Genomic DNA, 12,654 nt, shown 5'->3' with positions numbered 1-12,654 from the left:
TCTGATGGTGCATATAGCACACTGGATTAGTTTGTCTTTGGATGCCAAGAAGTACTCTGGGATTTATTGTTTCTCTAAATAACTTTGGCTGTTTGAAAGAAATTTTAGCTTACTCAAAAATCAACTTATGCAAACTGCTAAAGAGCATAACCATTAAGTCCAAAAACTAGGCAAATATATGTATACTTTTATTCCAGCTGGGTCTTCTTTCCAAATTGTTAAAAATGTTCTAAAATACTGTCAGTAGAGCAGTCCGTTATCTATCTTTATATTATCTCCTCACAATCCCCTGCACAGCAGAAATGTTACTGAAAATGGAAAGTTATGCACTGTAAGCAAATCATGTTCTAAGAGTTTGAAAATTATGAAATGGCATTTAAAGTCTATGTTCAAGCAAAGTTTCTGAATCCAACATCATTTATCTCTCCTTTTAACCAACTTTAAACACATTAAAATGGTGTACCTGGAATCATGCATATTAAAATGGTAAGGTATGATAGTCATGGAAATATCCAATTATGAAATCTTATTTTGTCTCTAAAACATACAGTATATTTCTATATAAATGGCTTAAGTTAACCAATAAAGGGTATCACTTAAACTTCACACTTTATACATTGATTACATTGATGTTTAACAGTATACAATTCCTTAGGTTGAACTTAGCTTGAAGTGCTATAGGTGTCTAGAAGTGGCTTTAATTTTTGCCTGCCTAGCAGGTATCTCAATAATGTTTTCAGCATGCATATATGATCTTATGTTCAAGCTATGTTGCTGTAAGATGCCACCAAGTGATCTATTTAAAAACTAGAAAAGCTACAATTTCTGGGGAAATTGTGTGAAGTGTTCTTGCCTCCACCAGTAGTCTACAACTGGAGTGGGCGGAGTAACTGGGTGGAGTGGTTTGATTTTCAGCTCACAATCTAGCTTTTGTCAGCTCCCACTCTAGTTTTGAACATTTCGCCATTCATTCCTATGGGACCAATTTCACCACAAAAACGTTGATATTTCATGAACCATTCGGCGAAACGTTCCACAAAGTAATAGCACACCAACTGGGAACAATCCGCATGTTTCGGTATATTACTGTATATGTAGTGTAAAAACTGTGGGAGGAGTTAGGGTGGTAAATTTGGCTATAATAATAAGAATATATATGTGAGATAACAGTAAGTGGTCTTGCCATGCAAGAATACTTAATAAAAGTTAGAAATAAGGTTCCTATGCCTGTGTTTTCAAAGTATTGACCAGTTAATTTTTTCCTAATTTCTATTCCCAAAAACTGAAATAATGGAGGTGATTTAACAAATGAGTTGAACATGTTCACTTTGCAAGGTAATTTTCACTTTTAAAGAGAATCTTCACTTAGATTTGTGAATGTAGTAAAAATTCACTTTAGAAAAAATACCATGTAAGGAATTACAATTGTAAAACTTTAGAATTAGAAACTGTAAGAATATGTGTGTGGAAAATAAAAAAAAACACAATTTTTGATTGCATATGATTGAATTATTGAGGTCAACAAAGCTTCACCTTACTTACTAAGCTAAATGCAAATTTCCTTGAAAAGTGAAAATTAACTTTGCAACATGAACAGATGCCACTCTTTTAGTAATTAAACTTTTTTTTTATTTCCTTGTTCCCAGACCCCACTGTCAAACTGACAAATTAGCCACAGAGTTATAGTTAAGTTTACTGACCCTGCTAAACATGGTCTGTGCATCAATGACCTCTTGTCCCAAAAGGGCAGAGAACCAATGAAATTGAAGCTACAATATCAGATTTGACCAGCAGATATTAACAAAAATTGGTAACAGCAGTTCATGGGTTTATAAAACCAAGAGGATGGGGTGAGATGCCACAATATTCCTGCACAGAAGGGTCTCAGAGACCAGATTTCTAGGAAATCCCAAATAATCACAGCATTCATGTCCATGTGCTTTGAAATCATTGATGCAACAAAAGCAGTTACTAATGTTTAATGTTTACATCCCTTCTGTCAGGTTTCCATTAACACTGGTATAAAAAATTTTCTTTGTCCGCACAAAATCAACAGGAAAAAAAATTGCTTTTTAGATTACATGGACTTAAAGTATACTACAAAGGTTTTGAAATATAATTTTCATCTGAAGCCCAGTGCAAATCAATAGGTTTGAATTTGTTAAGAATACGACATTTAACAGGATAACCAAGTGGATCAATACATGCAAGTTGTAACTACTGTAAACCAGAGTTGTAACAATCATCCCATGGGTTAACTTTATCCACTGAAAAAGTGGAAATTTGATATATTGTTCCTGCAGTTCCTATGTGACTTGTAAACTAATTTAAAGCTTACTGCATTCAGTGATATTCTGTATAGTTTTTATTTTAAAAATGATAGCAACAAGGTCATTATTCACAGAAAGTGTTTTAATAAAAAAATCTTTGGAAGGAAAAGTAATGCCAAACAAATGTTGGCGTGTATCAGGAAATTATATGGCCTTGTTCAAATGGGTGTACTTACGCGTACAATCATCTCAGAACCATGTTTGCCCATGCAGGATGCACAGGTGTTCCATGCATCCACATGCAGACAGTCCCATTAATGTCAACTGGGAAGCAGCAGCTGCATAGACACAGCCAAGTACTATAATATGTGCAGATCCAGTTAAATTAATGTGTCAACAAATTCCTCACAGCATGTATGAAGTGCAGTTTTTAACACTTTGATAGTCTTCTGAGAATAGGCTATGTACTGTAATTGTTAGTTTGTACAGTTGCATGATTTTAGTGCAATAATGTTTTTTTTATAAGCAGAACACAATTAAGGGGGAAAGGTCTTATTGTGTACTTAGAATACATAGCAACTACATGGTTTTCAAGTTAGTGTACTGTAGTTAAATAAAAAAATGAAAGGAACACTTTGAAAACACATCAGATCTCAATGGTGAAAAATATTGTTCTGGATATCTATACTGATTTGGACTGGGTAGTGTGTTAGGAATGTAAGGATTCCCCATCGCTTCATGGAAATGAAAATTATCAACCTACAGAGGACTGAGTTCAAAGACACCCCGAAAATCAAAGCGAAAACATTATGCAGCAGGCTAGTCCATTTTACTGAAATTTAATTGCAACAACTCAAAATGGTATTTGTCGGTGCATGCTCCTAATGAGGCGATGGATGGTGTTCTGGGGTATTTCCTCCCAGATCTGCACCAGGGCATTACTGAGTTCTTGGACAGTCTGAGATGCAACCTGGCAGCATCGGATGGACCAAAACACGATATCCCAGAGGTGTTCTACTGGATTTAGGTCAGGTGAGCGTTGGGGCCATTCAATGGTATCAATTTCTTCATCTTCCAAGAACTGCCTGCATACTCTCGCCACATGAGGCCGGGCATTGTCATGCATCAGGAGAAACCCAAGAACCACTTCACCAGTGTAGGGTCTGACAATGGGTCCAAGAATTTCATCCCGATAACTAATGGCAGTCAGGGTGCCATTGTCTAGCCTGTAGAGGTCTGTGCATCCCTCCATGGATATGCCTCCCCTGACCATCATTGTCCCACCAGCAAAACGATCATGCTAAACAATTTTTCAGACAGTATAACATTTCCATGGCTTCTCCAGACCCTTTCATATCTGTCATATGTGGGTGAACCTGCTCTCATCCGTGAAAAGCACAGGGCACCAGTGGCAGACCTGCCAATTCTGGTGTTCAACGGGAAATGCCAATCGAGCTCCATAATGCCGGGCAGTGAGCACACGGCCCACTAGAGGATGTCAGGCCCTCAGGCCACCCTAATGAAGTCTGTTTCTGATTGTTTGGTCAGAGACATTCACACCAGTGGCCTGCTGGCAGTGTTTATCCTGGTCCTCCTTGCACAAAGGAGCAGATACTGGTTCTGCTGATGGGTTAAGTACCTTCTACGGCCCTTTCAAGCTCTCCTAGAGTACCTGCCTGTCTCCTTTAATCTCCTCCATGCCCTTGAGACTGTGCTGGGAGATACACCAAACCTTCTGACAATGGCAAGTAATGATGTGCCATCCTGGAGGAGTTGGACTGCCTGTGCAACCTCTGTAGGGTCCAGTTATTGCCTCATGCTAACAGTAGTGACATTGACCCTAGCCAAATGCAAAACTAGTGAAAAACAGTCAGAAAATATGAGTAGGTAAAACAATGTCAGTGGCCTCCACCTGTAAAACCATTCCTGTTTTGGGGGTGGTCTTATTGTTGCCCTTCTAGTGCACCTGTTGTTAATTTCATTAACACCAAAACAGTTGAAACTGATTAACAACCCCCTCTGCTACTTAACTGACCAGATCAATATCTCAGGAGTTTAATTGACTTGATGCTATACTCTGATTAAAAAATGTTCCTTTATTTTTTTTCAGAAGTGTATATACTGTACATATTGTACACAAGTTTGTGCATAACTTGGCTATTTTAAGGCAAGAACTTTAAAATATGTGTTATTTACTGACTAACTTGTTTCTTAATGATTTTGCTGATGTAATACAGCTTCTATGAATAAAACAAGATCTAGGAATGGAGGGAGCAAAGCTATCAATCATTCCCTTATTCTCTATGCTTAGATGTTCCACTACACTACATCTCTATTCCATGACTCATCTGCCAGAACTGGGGAACTATTTTCACCAGTTTTAGGATATTGCCACCCTTCTTATCTTATCTGCATCAACTATTCATACTTATACTTGTCGACTACAACAGAGATCATTGGCCTAGTTGTGTGATATGTCAGTATGAGTGCTAGGATGGTCTGCTGCATTTATTCCAATTGTAATAAACTGACTGAAACAATTTACAATACTTTATTGACTTCTGTATATTTACTGAGTCATGGTGATGCCAGCCAAACAACATTATTGTTTCAATAGGCTTAACAAAAAGTGAACTCCTTACATTATAGTGTAATTCTACCACTGACGCTATGGGAGAGATTTACTAAAACTGGAGCACTCAGATTCTGGTGCAGATGTGCATGGTAGCCAATCAACTTCAAACTTCCACTTGTTCAATTAAGCTTTGACAATAAACGCTCCCAGTTTTGGTAAATGTCTCCCATGTGTCAAAAAAAAGAAAAGACGATTGTCAAAAATTGTATATGCATAGAGTGAGTATACAATATCCAAATAATGTTTTTTGCAATAAAGTTTTATTCAACATATATAAGAGCACAATAACATAAGAATAACTTGTACAAATCTTCCATTACTCCAGTAGCTTTTATGGATTACAAATGAAAGTAAAATGTATTATATACCGTATAGAAGCATGCCATATCACATCAAGAGTAATACAGCAAGAGTATTTTATACATGTTTATTCCATTCTATAGCCAAAAGAATACTTGCAGGCACATAAGTAAAGTGATCATCAGTCATATACAAACTGATATTCCTAAACATACAGTACATACAGGAGGTTAGTAATCACAGTAGAGTAATAATAGAGAGGGAGCAGATTATGATGAAAAGAGAAAAGAGGTAGGAGAACCTAATGTTTTGGGGGTAACAAAAACTCATTCACAAGTACATACTTATTATCTACAGTAAATAAAGACACTATATATACAATGGCTGCAACTAACAGCTGCTCTGCCTGCGTGACAGTACTTCCGATTACAATTCTAGATTCCAGTGGTGACATCACTTCCCGTTCCACCAAGCTCCCAGAATGTGCCAACCACAGCATGGCTGGACCATTTGCAAACCGGCCTGTGATAGAGCAAGGCAGCATGGGGATAGGGCATTACCAGGTATTGCTAAACACAACATTTAACAAAAAAGGCTTGTAACATAGTGCAAATAATGCTAAGAAAAAACAATTCTGGAGAAGTGTCAGAGGGGTAGTTTAAAAAAAGGTAGCTTAATGAAGATTCACAATCTACAAAATAAACATGCACCTGTAAAATCTATGGCAATACTTTTTGCCTACTCATTTTCTGAGAATATTAGGCTTGTACTGCCATGGCCAGCTTAAAGACAGGGTAAGACTGAAACACTCACAGATGCCTCTTTCAAATTTGCCCTGGATACCATGGCACTAGATAATGACTGCCATGAAAAGTCACCCTGCTATAGCCCCCACACTAATTATATTTTATCATATCTGCCTTGTTCACTCACCATCGACTTGCCCCTGCTCACTGAAACCAATTACAGGTAACCCAAAATACACTGTGACGTCATGTTCTTCATTCATCCATTTTGAGTATAATATATCTCATTTTTAAATCCAATAACATTCTTTCTGGAGTATCAGCCTAGACAGGTTCCATCATCTTGGATATTTGACTTCCTCAATTACAGTGAATTGAAATTGTTAACTGTTATGAGTGCAATCCTGAAATGGCATGTTACTGGTGAGTTTGGGTCACCCCTCTTCACTTCTGTGTTCACTAAATATTATACAAACCACACGCAAGGTTTGTCCAACATTTGCATGTCCATGGAGACACAAGAAGATGTGTCACATTTCTGGAAGAACAGTTCACAAAACAGTTCACATTTAACTGGATATTCTTCCCTGTTCTGGGGTGTGTGAAAAATGTGTTTACAATTACAAAATTGCATTGAACACAACTTCCACATGGGTACATATCCATTGGTGTCTGAGGTGTGTGTGTAACCTATTAGCACCTGAAACTGGTGGTTCAGTGTTCGAGCAACCTGCACAAACTACTCTGTTTCTAAGATTTCTCGATCTTGTATATGCAAACTGTGAAGTATATTTAAACATGTCTGTCAATTTTGGGTTGCTGCTTAGAACATGGCAGTGTGTCTTTATGGTATGATGCACCTGAGGAGATTGAGAGGAAAATGGTAATACTGTTATTATATGCCTTAATGTTTCCTGCTACAACATTTGAAAACTGACTTCCTAGGTTGTTGGAATGCCTTCTCTAGTGATTTCTGTAGTACCTGTCTGTCATTACCTTGTGTAAAGTCTTGTGTGAAGTACTCTAGCTATTGCACCTGCCTGCTCACAGAGCATTGTATCTTTGGATGTAAATTTCCTGATTCTGATAATTTAGCAGTATGAGAACCCAGCATTCTAGATTTTTAGGTGGGAACTTTTTCTGTTCCACTCTGTTTGTTTTTTTTTTCCATGAAATCACCATTCTCCAGTGTCAAGAGAATGTCTAAAACGTTGGTAGCCCTATTGCTGTGTTCCAAAGTGAAGGAAATATTGGGGTGACATCCATTCAGTTATGCCATAAAATCTAGCAAATCTGCCTTTGTGCCATGCCAGTTGAGGAGAACTCATCAATGTACCTGAACCATGCAAGAACAAATCCCATGTACTATGAATTACCATATAAATATCTCTCCTTGAAATCTGACAAGAAATTAGCATAGCTAGGGACCACTTTGGACTTCATCACTGAGCCTTGACATACAAATTCCTTATTTTTTTTCTTAAAGTAATTTTTTTAATGAGAATAATCTCTAAAAGTTTGAGAGAAAAAATAAACTAGATTCTAGGGTAGAAACATGTCCTTTCACATGCCATCCCATTCTCGTGTGGAATAGATGTGTTTAAATACACACATCCATACTGCATATGAAACAGGTAGTGTGCCTATATGGCTGATTAAGAAATGCAATGGTGTCTATCAGAAATAAATGGATATCTCTCATCTTGGGATTCAGAATCTGAACTAAGAAATGGCTATTGACTGGAAGAGAGAATTGTTCCCAGCCACAGTGGGGCATCCTGGTGATTTTGCATGGTGCTTGTTGATCTTTGGAAGGCAGAAAAACAAGAGTTATTGGAAATGGAAGTGGAATCAATTTTTTTGTGTATGTATGTAAAATACCTTGTTCTGAAACATGTAATAACCTCATCTATCCTATTCTAGTGACAGCATCCTTCTATCCTATGCTAGTGATCCATCCTAAAATAGATGAGTGTTACAATGCATATTTAATATAGTAGTACACAAGTACAGACTCACAGGGGTTATTTACTAAAACTGCATGGTGCAAAATCTGGTGCAGTTCTGCCTAATAACCAATCATCTTCCAGGTTTTATTGTCAAAGCTTAATTCAACAACCTGACAAGGTACAAGCTGTTTGGCTACCATGCACAACTGCACCTAATTCTGGGTGCACATATTTTAGTAAATCTCTCCCATACTGTTATGTATTTATATTTATTGTGTTAATACTGCATTTTCATATTTATTTGCAGGGCTATGATGATGATTTTGGAGATGACTATGATGAATTAAGCTATGAGGATTATGACAGCAGCTATACAACACAACCACAAAGGTATGTTATTTGTCAAATACCTGGAATATACTGTACATAACCAACAACAATGTAAACCTAGTGGTACACATTCTACAAGGTATTTGAGATTCTAAAAGTGAGGGATAAAAACCAGACAAGTTTTATGAGACCTAGTGGACCTATCCAATGGTACAGGCACAGGTTTTTTAGTTCTTACATGTTCACAAACTGGTTCTCCAATACCCTTGCAAAGCACTTTTAAATGTAAAACTTGATGGCAATACTAAGCACCAGTTAATACTCACGTCTCATGTCCTAACAGCCATGAAATTTCCAAAACATGGTTTTCTAGTCCATTACACATTTCAGAGGTTAAATCCAGACTGCACTGGACTGGGTCACCCTCTTCTTACCTGAGTACTGTAATAGGCACCTTATTGACCTAAAGGTTGGCAGCACATCCTTCACCTAACTCAATGAACCAATCTTCACCCCCGGCCACTCCCACTGCCTCTCTCTTCGCATTACTTCTGTTTTACCTCTCTTTCATCCTTCTTATTTTCTCATGTTTACACTGCTGCAGTGATACAATGTAGAAGACCACAATCAAGCCATAGCTTGAATTTTTACTTGAACTACATTGTACTGTAATTTTATCATTTATACTGTACTCATGCAACTATTTAATTTCTGAAAACCTTTTCAATAACAAAAAAAAAAGATGGAACAGGAAGTTGGGGATAAACCTCTCTTTGCTGGAACTATAAAGGATGTAAGTGAATATAGTCACATCAAGATCTAAGGCTAAAGAGGGCATAAGTGGTAGCTTCATGCAACATTAAGTAGCTCTGAGGAAAGGGACTCATCCCTGAAATGTGTCAGCCTCCTGACCACAATGACAGTTGGAACACCTTGCCCGTTGTTGCCACCATCTCCATTATACAAAAGCTTTTTACACATGCTATGTCTGTGAGTATGTTTTTGTCTTTTACACCTTTGAATAAATCTTGGATAATGCACTAGGTGTGTGCGCCACCTGTGTGCTCTTTTAACATTGCTGTGTTGCTTTAATGGATTATATGGGTATATGCCAATCATGATTCATGCTATTTTGGATTTTCTTTATGCTTTCTTTTCTGTTTGCTTCATGCAGTACTGCTGTGCAGCTTCCATGAACTGTGTAATGAGAATTCACAATGACAATGCAAACTGGTGATAATTTGCTGAAATCATAATGACAGAAGATGCATTCTTTGAGATTTTGTTTATGACACTGCAGATTTAGTTGGAATACAATGGTTCAGCATTTAAGCTGTAACGCTACTTCTAATCTAATAATCTTGAAATGCAAGCCTTTTTCATTTTAAAACTCAGCAGTACAATTTAATTTCTTTGTATAGTTACAGATTTATTTACAGTATAGTAATCAAGTGTGATGCAGTGCATGCTGTGTTTATCTGCAGTATTCCCTGGGTGCAGCAGCTCCTTCCAAGCATGCACAATTTTTGTTTGCTACCCACCATCCCTGAATTATATTTACCCTTATTCCTGCTGTGACACTAATACCATGAGTGTCTCTATGGTTAGGAAATAATGGCTGCTATGACTCCTGTATTAAGCTGCTGATTGCAGTATTATTTAAATCATCTTTCTTTATCTGAGATTTTGTTATTTACAAATATTTTTCTTATATTTTTTTTCAAGCTGTTTATTTGTTTCTTTTCTTGAGTTGCTTAAGTACGTGGAATACTTAAGCAACTTTAACAGCAATTGTGTAATATACTGACATTATTGCTTTTATTATTTCATTTGCATTCCTTTCTAGCTCATAAGCTGAAAGTTGTTAGCTTTCTTCTTTTTTTATGTTAGAGTTAAGTGCCAGTTCTCTTACCCAGAACACACAAAGGCAATAATTGATTAAAGGCTTAATAATATAGTGTATAATGTTAATTACAGTGTAGAACTGAAAGCCTAGGTTTCTCACCTCTTATCTGCAATGTGCATCAAAAGCACAGTTACCTAACACAAAGGAAGCTAATTCATGTGAGCTGGTTCAGTACATTCTCTTGCTTTTCTAGGCTGCTATTCAGCAAAATCTTGAAACATTGCTTTAATAACAATCTCCACATCACTAGGGAATAAATATATTGAACGCTTTGCTTTTGTGATAGAATCACTATAATACAAAGTGAACCTCGGGTTTCTTGTTTTAGAAACTGATGTCATCACACAAAAGAACAATGTGATCAATGGCTACAACTTTTGATCGAGGGAGATAAATAGTGCTGATGTTGCTAGCTTATGTACATGGTATTTCATTGTGCTAAGTCACCTCTAAACCAGCATCCCCAAGGACTGTTATAGGTTAATAAAAGCTGTAACGAGCAAATAGGAAAGTCTATGTACTTAATTAGCCACTTCTCTCTGTTGTGGATAAAACAGAATTTAATGATGTTTCTGTTGACCTGTATCATTTTAGTTTATTTTTTTCACCAAGAAGAACCAGCTGGAATGTGGATATACAGTATGTTGGAAATATTGACATTTCAGCTGTTACATGCATATGGTTCATAATGTATTAATAATTTTGTTCTTATAATTATTATTTTCTTAGGCCAATTCATTATAGCAGAAAATGTATTTTATTTATTTATATATTTTATTTAAACTATCTGAGCCTTTGCACTTGTGCAGGCCCATGCTTCTTGCACGTTGTGCTTCTTGAGTTGAAACATAAACACACTTTCGACATTCTGAAGTGGGCACAAAGAAGGGGGAACAGATACTGAATGATTACATAGGTTTTCCAACAAATCTCTGCATGTGAGATGCAGTGCTTCCAATGATTTATGTTCAATGTGTTTCATTAAAGTTTTGACAAGTACAAAGTAAGTAATGTAAATACATACATACGCATAAATATTGACCTTTTCTGAAAGAGTAACTCAACTTTCATGGGAAAACAAACTAGCAAACAATAAAACATAATGTAACATATACAATTGCTATGCAAGTCATATTATAATAGAATGTTAATAAAAATGACCTTTCCTTTAACATCTGCAGCACTGTAATTTTATGTAAAATGCATTGAAATATGGCAACATTGAGGCGTTCTGTACTAAGTACTAAGATACCTGAACCCTGCCCCCCTCCACTCTGCAGCTGATCAACTTTACGACAGGATCCTTCCCCCGACCTGGCCATGACTGCCTATAACAACTTGCTGTCAACCGCCCTTAATTCACTAGCTCCTTTAACCACACGAAACATCAGACCTCGATCGCTCCAGCCCTGGCAGACTGATCACACCAAAACCCTCAAACGACGCAGTCATGCGCTGGAGCGACTATGGCGCAAAATCAGATCCCAACTAGCCTTCACCCGCTATAAATCTGCCTTCCACACCTACACCTCCTCCCTCCACGCTACCAAACATGCCTACTTCCTGACCCTCATCAAGACCCTCTCCACCAATCCTCGCCGGCTCTTCTCCACCTTCAATTCTCTACTCTCTCTGCCCCCACCTCCACCCAGCACCTCACTCACCGCCCTTGAGATTGCCAATCACTTCAAAAACAAGATTGACACAATTTGCAGGGGCATCGCCGCTGCTCAGACTTCCTCCCCACCCATCCCCTCTCACACAGTAACCCCCTCATCAGCCCTTTCCCTTGGCCTCACCACTGTTCAGACCCCCACCCCACCTAACATTCCTCACACTGAAGCCCCCTCAACACTCCACTCCTTCGACCTTACTACCATTGAGGAGGTCACCAAGGTCTTCTCTGAAGCCTGCCTTACCACCTGCCCCCTCGACCCTGTCCCTTCACAACTCCTACGACCTCCCTCCTCCTCCATCCTACGCTCCCTCCCCCACATCTTTAATCTCTCCCTCTCTTTCGGCACATTCCCCTCCCCTCTGAAGCACGCGCACATCACTCCCATACTTAACAAGCCCTCCCTGGACCCCACTGTCCCCAACAATCTTAGACCCATCTCCCTGCTGCCATTTACATCCAAACTCCTCGAGCGCTTAGTCTACAATCGCCTAAGCTCCCACCTCAACGACAACAACCTCCTCAATCACCTACAGTATGGCTTCCGTCCCCTACACTCCACCAAAACTGTCTTACTCAAACTCTCCAACGACCTGCTAACCGCCAAAGCTAATGGCCACTACTCAGTGCTCCTACTCCTTGACCTCTCCACGGCTTTCGACACAGTCGACCACCCCCTCCTCCTCAAAAAACTACACTCCCTTGGCCTCAGAGATTCCGCTCTCTCCTGGCTCTCATCCTACCTATCACAACACTCCTTCAGCGTTACCTATAACACTACCACCTCCCCCTAACTACCCCTCTCTGTTGGGTTCCCTCAAGGCTCGGTCCTCGGGCCCCTTC

At 38.5% G+C, this 12,654-nt stretch overlaps 1 protein-coding gene across 5 annotated transcripts in view; it reads left to right on the top strand.

Moving 5' to 3' along the window:
- The window catches only part of KHDRBS2 (KH RNA binding domain containing, signal transduction associated 2), a 457,209-nt gene that overhangs the window by 310,914 nt on the left and 133,641 nt on the right, over positions 1–12,654 (top strand). For all 5 annotated transcript variants that reach the window (XR_016313303.1, XR_016313304.1, XR_016313305.1 and 2 more), the window contains exon 7: positions 8,208–8,290. Coding sequence is in view for 1 of the 5 variants with exons in the window: in XM_089681314.1 (XP_089537440.1) it covers positions 8,208–8,290 (83 nt within the window). In the remaining 4 variants the exon portion in view is untranslated. The remainder of the gene's footprint in view (positions 1–8,207; positions 8,291–12,654) is intronic.

This window comes from Staurois parvus, unplaced genomic scaffold (genome assembly GCF_062004578.1).
Source record: "Staurois parvus isolate SC_StPar_1 unplaced genomic scaffold, SC_StPar_1.0 ptg000264l, whole genome shotgun sequence".
NCBI classification, from domain to species: domain Eukaryota; kingdom Metazoa; phylum Chordata; class Amphibia; order Anura; family Ranidae; genus Staurois; species Staurois parvus.
The sequence above is the reverse complement of the archived record's forward strand: the minus strand, read 5'-3'. Positions and strand labels throughout refer to the sequence as shown.